Raw genomic sequence first — 17,878 nt, forward strand, 5'->3', positions numbered from 1 at the left:
TTCAAGTTAATTTTTTGCAAAGACCTTTACACCCAGATTTTCTCCACAAAGACAAAGAAATAGCTACAGCTCGGGTGGGTAAAAGTTATTTCCTAAATTTGCCAGAGTCCAGAGATACAGTACTGATGCTGGTGTAAAATTTTATTATACTAATTGGTTGGGTTTTCTGGCATTATTTGGAGACATGAATCAATCTTGCCTAGAGTAAGCTGTACAAGACATGCCATGTTAAGCAAATAACCTGGGAACTCTTCACATGTGACATCATGACAGGGAAGCTTACCCAAAGCATCTCCTACAGGCAATCCTGGGGAGCTCTCATCAACAAAGTTGTTCAGAGGAGATGCCAGGATGGGACCAGGCTGTGTGATGGCTCTCAGCGGACTGTGGCCGTCAGGAAGCACGGGAGGTGGCTGCTGCTCGGGAACCACAGCCTCTGCAGCGGGAGGAGACTGTGGTCTGTGAGCAGCTGCATTATTGAAAAACGCACTGGTGGACCCTGCCTGATATGCAGGAGAGAGTTGAGGCAGTGGCTGCGGGGCCTGTGGTGGTGCCTGGCTTTGCTGCTGGACCACCTGATTTGGCTGGGGTACCACCTGATTTGGCTGGGGTGCCACTTGATTTGGCTGGGGTGCCACCTGATTTGGTTGTTCAGGCAAATTATTCTGCTGTTGATTTAACAAGGTATGCTGCTGGGGAATGGGAAATGGTGGCCTGGGTAGCTGAGGAAGCGGGTGAAAATGGCGGCCAGGGATTGCATACTGTGCGTGTGGTGCAGGAAGAGGAAGATTTATGTGTCTTGGGTTGAGATTATCTTTTCGAGGAAATTTGATATTGGAATAAACAACGCTGGGACGGGATTCAGGACTTCTGTTCTGTGGATTTGATTCCAAATCAACCTAGAGGAGAAAAAACAGAAACAAAAAAAAACATTTTTAACTGTTCACTCAGCGGCTTTCATCCTTTCCCAACCACACCCCACTTAAAGGCTATAATATGCTCTTATCAGCAGCAATGGGAGTGCTGAGGTGCAGAATAAATCACCTTTGACAATCAAATAAGGGCATATTCTTATAAATTAAAAAAGATGACAGAGGAAACACAGCATATTAAATTTGAGTCTGAAGAAAAGCCATTTTAATAAAATGGCCACTCTAATTCCTGCTAAACTATTTTCAATTTCACACTTTCTTCCTTAGAAAGAGAACCATTAATTTCCTTCAGATATAAATCAACAAACTGTGCTCTTTCCCTCTGATTTTATTGTTTTTAATATATCCAATCTACTTCTGCAAACAAATCAACATTAATAAAAACTGTGTCTCTGGCAACTTTCAAATGAACTCAGATACCATGTCACTTTTGTAGAACCATTACGGCTGCTGACTTTTGTCGTTACATAGTTGGACATTCTTTCTCTTAACATTGGGGGGGGGGGATGTAAGTGCACTGTGTCTGATTCTGAAGACTAAAAAGCAACAGTAAAATTCAGTATACTCCCTCAAGAGCTTAGAGCTGGAGCTACACCCGGCCCAGGCACTCTGGCTCCGGTGCTCTGAACCTGTAAATAAGGTCTTCTCAGAACACAGACAGTCAACCATTTACATGTCATTCATGGCTCCTTTCATGCTACCATGGCAGAGCTGAACAGCTCTGAACAGCTGAACATACATGTCATGAACATGAAGTCTGAGACTGTCTAGCCCTTTACAGAAAAAGTGGAGGCTCTGTATAAACACAAGAGACATTGGAAAGAGGGGTCGTATAAGATACTAGGGTTAAGAAAAGTAAAGAAACCTTCAGAAAAGCAATGGCGTCTGAGTCGAGTATTCCAAAACAAGCTGGGGTGCTCCAGGGAGAGAAGAACGTTCTAATAAACAGAGGGTGAGAGCAGCACAGCAGATGTGGGGTACACATTTTCTGTTCAGAGAGCTAGATCTTTGCTTCTTTACATGTTAGCTTCCCCTTCTTGACATCAATCACACAGACCCTGACTGACTCAACCCTGAGCACAAACATCAAGTTTGATGCCATTAAGCTTTGGAGAACCACCAAAGAAAAAGTTTGAAGTTAAAAAGCGTGGTTGTCTTGAAATGCAAGTTTGACTGTAAGTGTTGATAATGTGACAAATAAAAACAATATGTAAAGTGACCCTTTTTCTGCTCCGGCTGTTAAGCCACTCCATAAACTGTCAGGTGTCATCTTGTCAGTGAGATTTGCAGGGTACGTGCTTAGCCAAAGCCTGTAAAGCTAGAAAAGGTGCTGATCCCTCCCCAAGAAAACGGAACGGGGAGCTGGGTTCCTGATTTAAGCTAGGAATACTGACCAGGCTTTTTCAGCCAGTTGCAATGCCAATCATATACCAAGAGCAGTCAGACCTCACCACTTGACCCTTTGGGTCCCTGAGATTGCTGGGTGTATGAAGTGTTTAGAAAACAAGTGTTCTGGTCTTCCTAAGCAGTTGCTGTACCTGTTGTTCACATCTCAGAACCTAACTGAGGTTCCTCATAAACAAACATTTCTTCATTCAACTCATACTCTTGTGGATGGCAAAGCTCCATTAGCCAGAGACACAACTCTCTCCAAAAGACACTGTTGATGTGCACACTCTGACCACACACATAAGGCTATGGTTACACGTCATGGCTGTTTGTGGCTACACTGCTGTTTTAATGATTCCATCACTTTTGACTCTGACAGACAGGAAGCTCATGACCACGATACTCTATGATCTTGAAGTGGGAAGGAGCTGCAGAGAAAGTGAATGTGATGTGTGATTGAGAAGGGTGTGGGGGTTGGGTTCTCAGCTCCGGTTGGGGGGGGGGGACTAAATGGCACTTTGCGATCCTTCAGTGGAAGCAGCAGTGGCAGATGTAGTTGGAGGTAGCTAAGTTCTAAGTGCTAGTTCTAGGCGCTATCAAAATTAGAATCAAGATAGCAAAGTGTCGGTCATGTTGTGGCTTTTAAATTTCTGTTAGAAAACAAAAGCTACCTGCTAGCCATGTTCCAGTTTCTTTACATCCTGATGCTTTGCTTTGGGGCACAGGAAACACGGAGGGAAAAAAAAAAGGAACTCCAAGCTCTCTTTAATTCAGTGCCTCGGTATTAAGAGGCGTGTGACAGACATTAAGAGGAAAGGAGCTGAGTGACAGCGGTAGATGCAGGCTGCTTCAGACCCTATTATTAGGTTTACTTTCTCTGCAGCAGACCTCTGACTCAATCAGCAAGTTTCCTGGCTGCCTCACTCACACCGCAGTTCCTCCTACAATATGCCTTCCATCTTTGGCCTCTGTCAGTAAGCCATGATGGGTACTTGAGACTGAAGACAGAGAATAGCTGCCTAGGCCCAGGTTGGAGACCCAGACTGAAGTCTTTCTTATGATGTGGGCACTTACACAACTCAGACTAGGCTATAGCCATCAGCCATAGACTTCAAAGAGAAGTGGGACCACACAGAACTCTGGGAAATCACAACTTGAGAGCTAGGGTCATGAGGAGAGAGGAGAGGGGAATGTATTACAAGAAACAAACAAACAAAATCCCAGAAGGTTGTCTAACAGAGTTGTAGGAAAAAGAAATGGTGTATTAAGGAAAATAACAGAAGCGAGACAACCAAAGAAGCAGGCGCTGTGGTCAGACAGTGCATGGGGCGGCGCACAGCCGCTGCACTGAGACAGTGCATGGGGCGGCGCACAGCCGCTGCAGTGAGACAGTGCATGGGGCGGCGCACAGCCGCTGCAGTGAGACAGTGCATGGGGCGGCGCACAGCCGCAGCGGTCAGACAGTGCATGGCGCAGAGCCGCGGTGAGACCCTGGGACTAGACTAGACTGTGTGGGTTAAGACGAGACACCAGGAGGAAGAGGTCAAAGAATGCATTTTTCTTTCTGTACTCTTTTCTGTGGTTGTGTGGCTCTGGGCACTGAACCCAGGGTCTTGTGTGTGCTGGGTAGACACTACCACTGAGCCACATGCCAGGAGAAAGCATCTTTGAAAGTCTGCCGGCCAGGGTTCACATATGAGACTAGAACATGAGTGCATGGCGAGCAGAGTGGGAAGAATTGGTGGGTGGGAGGAGTCTACACAACCGAGTAGACTGAGAACCTAGAGTTAGTGAGGTGACCTGGGGAGGACAGGGACAGTAAACTCAAGAGGCCTTCATCTATGGCGGGTGCTAAGAAAGTAAAGAGGCTCAAGGACACATAAAAAGTGAGCTATGCACTTTTTATACATAGCTAAAACTATGCATAAACCAGCATCAACCAGCAGGGCACAATCCTGACGGTGGTGTGTCTAGAGCAGTCACTTCCACATTATGAGGTGCCAGGCTTGAGAAGAGCCACTGAGGAACCAGGACCAAGGAGCTAAGCACTGCCCAAGAAAGGAGAGGGCGGAGTCTCGCTGAAACTGAAACCCATAGCTTCCGGCCACACTACTTCCGCCTGTTCCAGCACAGACACAGGAAGAGCAGACAAACATGGAGACACAAAGTTAAGGATCTCCACAGTGGGTGTGGAGGACAAGGCCAGGCACTGAGGGAGCCACTGCCACAGTCCTTTCCAGGCCAAAGACACCTAAAGCTCTGTCTTCATACAACTTTTTACCGTGAGGAGTCTATACATTCGAGTCTATTGCTGAATTAAAGAAAATCTCAAGAAGGGGGCTGGAGAGACAGTTCGGCAGTTAAGAGCTCTTGCTACTCTTGCAGATGACCCAGGCTCAATTCCCAGCACCACACGGTGGCTCACATCCATCTAACTCCAGTTCCAGGAGCTCTGATGGCCTCATTCAACCTCCACGGGCACCCATGTAGTACACATACATACATGTAGGCAAAACACTTATACACATAAAATGAAATAAATATCTAAATTTTTTAAAAGAAGAAAATCTGAGGAAATATTTACGTGCAAAGGAAATAACTTAATGAAAGACAATGGGACAGGAGAAGGGTGGCATGCCCTACTGAAACAATGAGCTTAACAGACACGGGAAGTGGGAGATGCTTTGGGCCAATCAAACCTTCCCCACCAGAACCACACACTCAGTTGATGTGAGCAGCGTACCTGTTTGGGCTCTGTAGGCTTTTTCTCTGGTGTTCGGATCTTATTAATTTCAGGTCCAGGGTTATTTGTATCAGTTTTACCTAAGAAAATATTTTTAAATCCTTATAATTATCTCCAGTGAATATATTTCCAGTGACTATTCAACACTAGACAAAGCAGAATAGTTTCAACAACATGCACTCATTCTTATCACTTTATACTACTACGTGCATTTAGTTCTCTATTTTCAGAGCTGCAGCTTCTCTACCAAAAAGGAAAAGTTATAAATGAAAAATGACAGGGCAAAAGCTTTACAAAGGAGAAACAACCTGAAAACAGCAAATAAAAAAGAAAACGGTCCACTCTCCAGGAATTTAGTCTCATTTTTTAAAAAACTAGACATATAAAAGGTCTTGGTACTCCTGCCCGCTCACAAAGGCTCAACACTTTGTTCGTTTGCAAATGCAATGAAGTGAAAATCCAAATGATGCATCCATCCAACTCACTGAAGGAATCTAGGCTGACTGTTAGGGCTTGATCTACAAGCTCCCTGAAAGTCCACATGGAGAGGCTTGTCCTCCAGCCTGTGAGCTACAGGGAAGAGGAAACCTTAGGAGGTGGGGACTAGAGGACAGAAGTGGGCTTGGGACTCCAGCCCCTTTCTCTCAGGCTTTCTCCTTCCCTACTCCCACGAAGCAGACAGAACTCCTCCAGCACACATGCCCTCATAATGTCCTGTGAGGCCACGGGCCCGCAGCAACGGGACAAAGCAAGGGTGGACCGTACGTATCCATTGAAACTAGAAGCCGAAACACATCTTTCTTATGAACTGCTGACCTCAGCCATTCTGTCACGGCTACAGGAGTTACAGTGTGCAAACATTTCGAACATAAGTAGGTGATGGATTACAGAGGAAGCCAGGGTAAGGCTTTTCAATAAAGCCTAACTTCACAAGTGTGAAGAGCCTAACTTCACAAGTGTGAAGAGCCTAACTTCACAAGCCTAACTTCCCAAGTGCAAAGAGCTCTAGTCTGAAAGAATTGAGCCTAAGTTGGGTGGTTCCTGAGAAATGCTCTAGCAGCAGCACCAGAACTCTGTAAATGAACTGTCACATCAGAGCTGACTTCTCACTGCACTTGAAGACATGGGAACTGTAACGGTCAAGGTTAAAAACCAATGGCTGGCCAGAAGATTAGATAGTGCATAAGAAAAACAAGGCAAGCTAAGGAAAAAAGCAACAGAAACTACCAAAACCAAAACACAGAGAAAAACCCTGAAAGGAACCAACAAAGGGCCAGTTACGCATCTGAATACATGAGTAAATGGGACCATAAGAGAAGAGGGCAGGAGGTCAGACAGAATAACTGCTGATATCAACCTTGAAAATCTCCAAACATCATAAGAACTATAAAAGACCCAACATACACATACACCCAAAAAGCAAATGGAAACCTTCCCAAAGGCATATTATAATCAAATTGCTAAGACCAGTCTAAAAAAAAACACCTTTAAAGCAGACAGAGAAAGCATAGTATATTACATAGACATGAAAAATAAGGCTAATGATGGTCCCACACACTTTCTTCTGTGCTAGGCATCAAAGAAGCCAGGGTCTTGAGACTGCCAGGCAAGTCTGTAAAACGATACTTTGAAAAGAAAAAAAAAAAAAACAGTAATATTTTTAAATAAACCTACATAAAAGTAAAATGCGCTGGGCCATGGTAGTGTGCACCTTTAATCCTAGTACTTGGGAGGCAGAGGCAGGTGGATCTCTGTGAGTTCTAGGCCAGCCTGGTCTACAGAGCAAGTTGCAAAACAGTCAGAACTACACAGAGAGAGCCTGTCTAAAAAAAAGAAAATTAAAGTAAATGCATGGCCACCAAAGCCCAGAGAGGAAGTTCTGAACTTCCGTCAGTCCTTTCACTCTGCACGGTGTGTGGAACATAGTTGAGTGGTATAATACAGAAGTTAAAGATATATACTAGCCCCAATGCAACTAAAATACTATTAACTATGTCATAACTAATAAGCCAACAAAAGATATCAAGTGGAATTATAAGAACACCCTACAAACATCAAGCTCACAGAAACCAAGATTTTTTTAAAAAATCCATTTCAGTGTGGAGGTGTACACCTTTAAACCCAGCACTCAGGAGGCAAAGGCAAGCAAATTTCTGCATCTGAGGCTAGCCTGGTCTATGTGGAGTTCCAGGCCAGGCAGGGCCAAAAGAAGGAATACTAATTATAAACCGTCTACTAACAACACACTTAGCTGCTGCTGCTTTTGGGCAGTGCCACGGGTACAATGTAAACGAAATCTGCCTTTCACTGCACTGGAGCCCCAGCCTCAGAACCGTACCTTACTGATACAAACAGGCTAAAAGCAAAGGGTCAAAACAAATATGGACCACTGTCATTAGTCAAAAGAAAGCCCAAGAGCTCCACAGATGACGACCAAAGTAGACCTCAGAGTCAAGAACATCACCAGGAACCGTCATTCTGTAACACTAAATGAGTCACCCGAGGACATACTCTTGAATGTTTATCTCCTAATAACAGACCCCTAAAATTTATGAGAACCGACAGAACATAAAGAAAACCTAGACAAGCCTGGCATAGGAAATAAACCTGTCAACCCAGCTCTTGGGGAAGTAAGGCAGAAACACTAGGAGTTAGTTCAAGGTCACCCGGGGCTACATAAGCAGTCCAAAGCCAGCCTAGCTGAGACTTTTTCTCAAAAAAAAAAAAAAAAAATCAAAAGGTAGACAAATACATTGTTTTCAGAGACTAATTCCTTTCTTCAGAAAGTGACAGAAAAGACAGAAAACTAGCAAGGACACCAAAGACTTGAGCAGCAACCCTGACCACTCACTCTAAGCATTCCAGTGCTTCCGCTACACATAAAGCATTAATAAAGACAGACCACACATCTCAATGAATTCAACAGGATTCACGCATACAAAATACGCTCTCTTACCATGATGGAATTAAAAGTAGGAACCAGTAACAGGAAACATTTTAGAAAATCACTAATAAACAGAAATTGAAACTCACCATCCTAAATAACCCATGGATGTTATCTTTTTGGTTTTGTTTCTGAAACAGGGCCTTACTACATTGCAGCCAGGTTAGCTTGGATTTCAGAATCGTCTTGCCCGAGTCTTCCCAATGCTGAGATTACAGGCAAGCACCACCCACCCAGTCCATGAATCTATTTTAACTTTAAGAGAAATTCAAAAGTATTTTAAAGTATCCTGAACTCAATAAAAAATGCAAAGACAACATATCAGAACCTGTGGAATGTACTAATGAGGAAGACATTACACGAAACAGTCATTTTAATCGAGCTTCTACCCAAAGGCTTTATACTTAAACTGCTTTTAAATGTTGGAAGAAATTAAGATCGAAAAAGATAGGGACACATATACTCTGTCCATAGACCAGAGGCTTAATATTGTTAAGCTCCCAATTATTCCAACACTGACCTAAAGACTTAAAGTAATCCAAATCAAAAGCCCAGCAAACTTTCAGCATTTTTTGTTTGTTTGTTTTTAAAAAGACAAGCTCATTCTGAACTGTTTATGGAAATGTAATAAAAGCCTGAACTAGGCAATTTTGGGAAAGAAGGAGGTAGGAGCACTTAGACCGCCTGTTTTCCTAGGAGCATGTCCAGAGCTACTGGCACAAATAACACTAACGCAAACACACACCAATGAAAAAGAACAGTCCAGGGATGGTGGGCTGATTTGAGCATGTGTGTCAAGGTAGCCCAGTGACAGGAGAACAGACCTTTCTATAGATTATCCTGGAGCCAATGACCATAGATGTGCCAAACAAACAAAACACCACACCAATGTATCAGTCCTTACCTCACACCACACACAAGGTTAACTCAAGGACTCAGGGGGAGGGTTGAAGCCACAAGATGTCTACTGGGATTCCACCTACCGTTTCGATTTTGCTCCTGTTGATCCTTCTCTGCATGCTGATTCTGCGGCTGCCCTATGTTGACAGGTGGGTGATGTCCAAGGCCATAGGGGATCGGCGATCCACGTCCATGTGTATGTAATAGGTTCATATTGTAGGCCATCGCTGCTGGGTGTGTAATAATCCTAGGATCAACTGCAAACCTACCCTGGTATCCTGTCCATGGCACCTAAATTATTATGAGAAATAAAGTAATTGAACTGAGTATATTTCTGAACACAAACTGATACAATGTTGCTGATTAGCAAAAAAAAACAAAAAACAATCATACACATAGAGAGACCATAATTTTACCCAACTACCATGTTGATATTATTCAACAGTAACAATGGATGGAATCACTACTACATCCTTAATGGCCAAAACCTGATTCTCAAAATCTTTACCATGTTAGGAAAATGGATCACTGGGGGTGAGAAGGAAATAGGACTTGAAACTGATACTTAGTACCTAATACATCAAAGCAGTTTACACTCCTGAATCATTTCCCCTCCACAAGGACATACACACAGATTGCCATAAAAATGATCTTTTTAAATGAAAACTGCATGGTTACATAGTTTAATAGACTGGATCAAAGAACAGAGGGGGAATGTAGGGCCTCTCAATTCAGAGAGTAGGTATTCTAACCTTTCATGAATAACAACCATTTAATGCTCACTCACAGCAGGCAAAATTCAAACAGGTCATTATGTTAATTAGTGCTTTTGATTGATTCAACTCTACCTTAAATCCCCTTCACAGAGGCAGAAAGCTTGCCTAGATACACATGATCTCTCCAGGGTACCACAGATGGGATGGTAATGACAACTGCTGTCGTCACTGTTAGAACTGCTGGATGCACTCTCAGAAATCCTACACACTAAAAGCTTCTCTGACCTAGTAAAACGAAATAGAAATCCTAACAGAGAGTCTATTTCAAGCAGACCATGTATCATGCTGCCAGGTGTCTGGGAAGAAATAACTCAGCTGAAGTCCAAAGCCTCTGAGGCACAGGTGTGACAATTACTCTGCTTGGCTGCCATGCTTGTGGCCTACCATGGCCAACAAGAGCGAGAATGTTCGTAGCTCAGCAGTGCTCTCTTCATGGGTATGGGCAGGGGTGCCAAAGCTGATTCTCCTTTGACAAGCTGACAAGATCACCTCTGCCTGAAATTATCTCACTTAAATAAACTGTGTCCTAGGCTAAAACTTCTAAATTTAGAAATATTGATGTTTCTACAAGTTGAACAAAAAGTACCAAACATTTTAAAAAGGATATAAAAATGAGTTTATATATAAAATGGACGTCCTCTAAAAAATCTCTTCTCAGAATTTCAGTAGTGTTCTCATGTGGCACTAATGTTTCATAAAGCATGGAGATTTCTTAGACAAATTCAGACCCAAGAGAACTAAAGGTCTCTGTCTCCTCCAATAACTCCACTGCTTAGGAACAGTTCATGACTGAGAATAAGATGCAAAAGACTGGCTGGGCGGTGGTGGCGCACGCCTTTAATCCCAGCACTCGGGAGGCAGAGGTAGGCGGATCTTTGTGAGTTCGAGGCCAGCCTGGTCTACAGAGTGAGATCCAGGAAAGGCGCAAAGCTACACAGAGAAACCCTGTCTCGAAACACCCCCCCCCAAAAAAAAAAAAAAGATGCAAAAGACAAATAAATGCATCACTTATACAATTCTCCTCAGGAAGGGGAAAAAAACATTTCAGAATAATTCAAAGGCTTCTGAATTAAAATATACTACTCACAGACTTCTTCATATTCTGTGACAAACCAACAAGTTACACATAATAATACACATTTCTTTGGTCATTTCAAAACTTAGTAGTTAAACATGAGTTACTTTAGAAGAATCTCATGGGCACTGGAAAGTTAAAATAAAAGAGTATATGAGTAGGGGTGTGGCTCAGTAGTGACTGCTGAGCATTCGGGAGACCCTTGGTTTGATGCCCAGCACTGAAAAGCAAAGGCTGGCACTACCTGACTCAGGAGAAAGTATTTCAAACATCCACTTACAGGCAAAGGCACCGACATGACCACATTCCCTCCATAGACAGCAGGTACATAAAGAATACTTGTCCCGGTGTGAGGATCTATTCTTTGAACGGGGCTTGGAGACTTTCCCAAACTTGGGTGAGGTCCAAGAGGGGGTGGAGGAGTAAATGCTCTAATAGGATTGCCAATGAGTACAGAAGGATTGGGCTGAACTGTAAAACAAACCAAAAAAAAAAAAGGAGACTCAATAGCTGTACACATTGACCTTGACAGAAATGCTATACTCATCCAATAGCAAAAACATTTCCCAGGAGACCCATGAAACGCCTCCACCAAAGAACAAGTGTGCAGAAGAAAGCACATTAGAAAACCATTGCACAGTGCTCTTGAACATCAGCCACAGCTGTGCAAAGGGGACTTCCCAAAGCCTGCAGTGTTAACTTCTGAGAAGCTGGAGGTAAGTCTTCAAGACACAGAACCATGAGTGCACAACTTGGAGCAGCAGCCTCAAGACTAGGAGCAGACAGTTCCTCAAAACCAAGTTCTGACTTACGGTTGTAACTCAGTCACATATGGAGTGAAGGTTATGCCTGTATCACAATGGTATTTAAGATGGTTCTAATAAACTTTATCTTGAAATTTTTATGACACCACATTTATAGGATAGAAATACTTTGAGAAGACTTATGTTGTGTAGAAGGCTGTGCGCTGGTAGTTACAATCTGACCACTTTTCAAAAATTAACATGTCATAAAAAAGAGTAAAAGAATTCACTAAAACTACAAAGTTCATATCTGTATATGGGGGTGGGGATGGCAGAGGAAAGACAGATAGACAGAAAGACAGAAAGCTCTTTCCCATAGCAAACTGTGTTTAAAAAAATAAAAGTTCTACTCACCAACACCATCATTCTGGAAGTGGTCGCTCTGGGGATGATGAAGGCTTTTCCCCTGTAAGACAAAAACAAATACAAGATAACCTAAGCATGTTTTAACATTAGCAAACAGAATATCTCCTCAGCATGTGCAAACTAAACACAAATACTCACAATTAATATTTGAAAACTCTCAGGCTGTAATCAGGAACTATTTTGACAATGTCAAGTTGACTTTCTTTAGGTCCACACCCTCGCAGGCAACACTGCTGTATCTTCAGTTTTCTGCTTCAAAACTGATGATACCTAAAATCCCTTTTTGTTTGTATCTTAAAGATTTATTTTATCAAGACTGGAGAGGTGACTCAGTGGTTAAGAGCACTGGCTGCTCTTCCAGAGGACCTGAGTTCAATTCCCAGCAACCACATGGTGGCTCATAACTGTCTGTAACTGCAGTTCCAGGTTACCTGACACATTCATACCAATTCACATAAAATAAAGTTAAATATACTATTTTTTTAAGATTTATTTTATCTTGCTGTGTGTGCGTGTGAACACACACACACTTGTGTATGAGCACAGTTGTGGGTGGGTGCTTAGGCACAGAGGTCAGAAGAGGGTGTTCAATCTCTTAGAGCTGAATTTACTGAGTTTGAGAGCTGACGGGCTTATTGTGCATGTGTGAGGATGCACACTCCAGTTCTCATGACTGTGCAGAGTTTCTTCATCTCTGAGCCATGGCTCTAGCCCCTGTTTTGTTAAGACAGATTCTCATGTATCCCAGGCTAGCCTCAAAATGACTATGTAGCTAAGGATGACCTTGAACTTCTGATTCTTCTGCCTCCACCTCCTAAGTGCTGAGATTACAGGTATGGCCACCATACCTAGTTTTATGGGGTGCTAGAGGTGGCTTTGTGCATCCTAGACAAGCACTCTCCCATCTGAGCTATATTTCCAGGCCCTCAAATTCTCTTTTTAATAATTGGGGGGGGGGGTAGCTTGGTTTTTGTTATATATCTTGGCTAGCCTAGAATTTGTGATAGAATGGACTGGCCACAAACTCACAGCGACCTTCTTGCCTCTCTCCCTCCCAAGTGCTGAAACTACAATGAAATGTGCAATCAATACAATGATTTCTATCCCATAGTAACATCCCCAAAATTGCTCTAAAAAATGAAATGACAAAATATAAAAGTTGTTTTTAAAAAAGAAAAAATCTCAGTGTTCTACTCATAGGGCGAGAACCATACTAACAAGGTTTGATTTTTTTTTTCCAGTATGATTCATAGTATCTCAAAGTATTCAATTTTCTCTGAAAAAAAGCAAAAGAGACACTGATGATTTTGAGGGAAAATTTAGTTAATTGCTAGGCAGCAATTTGGCAATATAGATCAGAAGCATCAAAAATGTACCAAGACTTTAATACTGTAATTGCACTTCCAGGAATTTATCCAATTGAAATAATCAGTGATCTGGGCACAGATGTTCATCCCAGTATAATCTATATGTGTGATAAATGCTTAAGATGCAAATATCCGTCATTTGGAGCTTTATTAAATAAGCAATTACAGAGTCACATGTGATGCTGATATCAGTCTGTCTTTACACGATCACAAGTCACCAAGGAGACAAGGGTATCAATCCTAAGATCATCAGAAACTGGATTCTGCCAACCACCTGCATCAGTATGGAAGCAGAATTCATCCCAGTCCCAGCCTTGAAAACCCAGAACAGAGAAACAAAAGCAAGTCAATCCCAACCAAGGTGATAAATCCATGTTCTTTTTAAGTCCCTACACTAATGGAGAGGTTAATCAGCAGTGGAAACTGAGGCAAAGGTAGCTATAATTGAGGCCCACCCCACTTTTAAAGCTGAGTGGCTTGCTGGCTGACAGACAGTACCACTCTGGGTGCTCTGTGATATACCAAATCAAAAGCAGACTGGGGTTCACACACACACACACACACACACACACACACACACCCCTTTCAGTCTAATTCTACACTCCACACAACTCAAAGGACATAGCTACCCACCATATTTTGATTTAATGGGTAACTGTAAACAGCAGATTTACTTGGTTTGGGGCAAAATACAGTTTAGTAGCTTATAATCAAAACTGAATGTAGCAGCCAGCTAGAGCTAACTATGTACAGAAGTTATTCTATAATAATTAGTTTCATCTAATAATAAACCTCAGCATGTGTGCTTACCTTTGCTAAGGTGCAATTGTGGGATCTTTTATAAGCAGCTGTAGCTCCTACCTTTGACATCTGTAAATGTAATCTATATCATCTATCATTCATTGGTTTAAATGTTTACTTTCTTCATCACTCACTCTGTTTGCCCCACTTATTCATTCAGTAAATGTTTACTAACTTGGAGGACAGGAGAGGTGGCTCAACGGTTAGGAGCACATACCGTTCTTGAAAAGGACCTGAGTTCAGTTCCCAGCAAAGTCTAGTGGCTCACAACTACCTGTAACTCCAGCTCCATGGGATTGGACACCCTCTTCTGGCCTCCACAGGCATTGTACTCACATATACAAACAAACACACACACACACACACACACACACACACACACACACACACACACACACACAAAACTAAAAACAAAGGCTGGAGCCAGACATGGTAGTACACGTTTTAACCCCAGCACTCAGGAGGCAGAGGCAGTGGACCAAGGAAAGCTGATGCCAGCCTGGTCTACATACCAAGTTCCAGGCATACATAGTGAGGGCCTATCTCAAAAAATAAAATAAAACCTCTTAAAAAATGATCTGTGTGTGTGTGTGTGTGTGTGTGAGAGAGAGAGAGAGAGAGAGAGAGAGAGAGAGAGAGAGAGAGAGAGAGAGAGAGAGAGAGAAAGAGAAAGAGAAAGAGAGAGAGAGAGAGAGAGAGAGAGAGAGAGACAGAGACAAGCAGGTGTCTTGGAGGTTGGTCCTCTTCCCTCCACTGTGAGCTCAGGAGATCCATCTCAGGTCACCATGTTTGTCCAGCAAAGACTTCCACCTGCTCAGTCACTTGCCAGCATGAATTCTCAACTTTCACATACTGTAAGCTCCTGTGGTCCCCTGTTCTCTTGAATCCTATACTGTGGTGATATTTTGTTTGTGATGTAACAAATAAAGCTAGCCTGGAGATCAAAATGTGGAGCTAAGCCACTAGTTAGCCGTAGAGGCCTGGCAGTGGTGGCGCACACCTTTAATCCCAGCACTCAGGAGGCAGAGGCAGACAGAGCTCTGTGAGTTCAAGGCCACCCTGAGCTATACAATATTAATCCAGTCTAAAAGAGAAAGAGCCAGGCAGTGGTGGCACATACCTTTGATCCCAGCACTTGGGATCTCACGTCTTTAATCCCAGCACTAGGGAGATGAAGACAGGAAATGATATGGCTGGGCAGAGAGAGGAATATAAGACAGAGGAGACAGGAGCTCAGCCCCTTTCGGGGTGAGGATTCATAGAGTTAAGAAGTCTCTAGTGGCTGCTGCTCTGCTTCTCTCATCCTTCAGCTTTCACCCTGATACCTGACTCCGAGTTTTTGTTAAGACCAATTAGAACTTGTGATAAACCACAAGTTGTAAAAGCTTGCTATAGTTTGGAAATGAAATGTTCCCCACAGACTTGGTCCTCAGCAGGTGATAGACCCTGTAAGAGGTGGGGTGGAGTGGGAGGTCTTCAAGACAGAAGCAAATGCCCTTGGGTGGATTTGTGGGACCTGGTCACTCCTTTTTTTCCCCTCCAGTTTGGCTTCCCAACGATGAAGTGGTTGGTTTTTCTGACACACGCAATGTCAAACCCAAAGCAAAGGGACCAACTGGGTGTAGACTAAAATCTTTAAAATGTGAAAATAAATCTTAGCACATTGTAAGTCAATTATATTAGATATTTGCTGCAATAATGTAACACAGAACTTTCTTATTCATTAAATAAAAAAACTACTTCTTTTTCAGATAGGGTGTCATGTAGCCCAGGCTAGCCTAAACTTATAACAGAGCCAAGAATGACCTTGAACTACTGATCCTCTTGTTTCTACGTCCCAAATACTAGGATATCAGGCATGTACATCATCATACCCAGGTAAAAAGTACTTAGAGCATCATTTTACCCAGTTAGTCTTCTGGGCACAGAGCCACAGCAATGACTAACACAAGCAAAAATCACCCCAGTTGAGCTAGCTTGGGTTTCACTGTTACTGTTGTTTTGTTGACATTTCCCCAACCTCCCTGCCCCCATGTCCAAAATACCACTCTCAACTAGAACCCCAGGGTGTGTGTCTGACTCCATCTCCAGCTTCTGCATCCCTGCTGTCATCCATCCAACATCTGCCACCAAAGGACTTGCAGCTACCTGGTTTATCTGTGCTTCTAACACACGGCCCAGGGAAGTGATTCAGTTGTGCACACTGCCCTCTATAACACCAAGTCACAGAAGCAAAACACAGTACATCTTTATGAAGCTAAGAACGTATGGACTGTGCATTAGCAGAGCTGCCCTCAGCTTAGTGCCTCTTCAGCTAAAAAACCTTGAAAATAGTAAGCCATCCATCCCTGCTCACATTAGGCGTAACAAAGCCCAATGCTAACCTGCTCTCAGTTCCGAGCAATAAGTTTATGCCATGCCTACTCTACAGGAGCCAGCAGACTGCAGTGAATCACATGTGCCATTCTCAGAATCTCCTTCTCAGGATGCTAACTGCAAGAAAGGGTTGTTGTTGTTGTTGTTGTTTCTGTTTTTCATGCACTGGAACAAACAAGCCAGCTGTCTTTGCTCAAAATAACTGTGGCTCAGAACTGCAAATGGCCTTGACCTCCCCATACACCTCAGCTCTGACCCCTCCAAAAAGGATGTTTCCAGACTACAGAACCATTTCATCCTCAAGAATCTAGCAAGTTGCCTCAACTTTGTCAAATACCACTTGAAATGAAAGGGTCATTAAAAGATAAGAACAATTTGCTTTATTCAAACATTATTTTAAAACAGAATCTCTGTACATAATAGCTTGTATAGACATGCCTTTAAATATGTCAGTGGGGCTGGCAAGGCGGCTTAACATGTGAAGCAATTTGCTGACTCCCCCAGGTTGTCCTCTGACCTCCTCATCTATGCACGCATGCACAGGCACACACACAAATATGTAAATTACATTAAGAAATGGTTTTAGGTTTTTTTAAATAAAATAAAATGTGTAGTAATCCTTTACACTGCGCTTTTATTCGCATGTCATCTGCCAGTCTCAAGTCTCCCAACAAGGAGTGCTGGCAGGTAAAACAAAAAGTCCCCAAAGTCTTCCCACTTTCAGAGGATGACTACAACATAAGCCTGGCTCCCCCCATGCTGTGTTCTCATTCATCCACAGACATCTTGGGGAAGTGAACTCTAGCCCAACAAGCCAGTGTAAAGGAGGGCCTTTACCTTGGGTGGTGACTGCTGCTGTCTGCTGCTGTTGCCTGAATGCTGCAGTCGTAAAGCCCGGGGAATAAATTCAGGAGCCAGTGGATTCAACACATACGTCTTCTTGAGTTCTAAAGCCTCTAACTGTGCCTTGATCTGTTCAAATGTGATCCCATGTAGGCTATGATTTTCATGACACAGGGCAATAAATCGCTCCCAAAACTTCCTGCAGAAAAGATTCAGAAATTTGGGTTACAAACGTCAGCGGGTGAACAGAAGTAACTAAATGTGGTTTCAAATTCTGCCCACCTCAAGTCCTTAAGGCTAATATTCACATGCATACAATACAGACAGAATCTTTCTAGCAAACGACAAAACTTCTTAAGTTTGATATTCAAACTGCAGTCAATCTAGGAGTATGCCACATATAAAACAGGACCACAAAAAGCTTTGGCCACACTATTACAGAAATATATGTTTGTGAGCCATATAGTAAGGTTTTCAAAGTGATGGTAGCTCAATTTGTAGAAAATCTGTACTTCTAGTCTTACACATACACACACACACACACACATACACACGTATACATG

General features: G+C 42.8%; 1 protein-coding gene across 3 annotated transcripts in view; it reads right to left on the reverse strand.

Annotated features, from left to right (window-relative positions):
• Positions 1-17,878, reverse strand: part of Helz (helicase with zinc finger) — a 157,781-nt gene that overhangs the window by 18,907 nt on the left and 120,996 nt on the right. For all 3 annotated transcript variants that reach the window (XM_028865232.2, XM_037200965.1, XM_028865233.2), the window contains 6 exons: positions 17,310-17,514; positions 11,917-11,968; positions 11,040-11,230; positions 8,992-9,199; positions 5,065-5,144; positions 284-899 (listed from right to left, as the gene is read on the reverse strand). In XM_028865232.2, coding sequence (XP_028721065.1) covers positions 284-899; positions 5,065-5,144; positions 8,992-9,199; positions 11,040-11,230; positions 11,917-11,968; positions 17,310-17,514 — 1,352 coding nt within the window. The remainder of the gene's footprint in view (positions 1-283; positions 900-5,064; positions 5,145-8,991; positions 9,200-11,039; positions 11,231-11,916; positions 11,969-17,309; positions 17,515-17,878) is intronic.

This window comes from Peromyscus leucopus, chromosome 8b (genome assembly GCF_004664715.2).
Source record: "Peromyscus leucopus breed LL Stock chromosome 8b, UCI_PerLeu_2.1, whole genome shotgun sequence".
Classification (NCBI taxonomy): Eukaryota; Metazoa; Chordata; class Mammalia; order Rodentia; family Cricetidae; genus Peromyscus; species Peromyscus leucopus.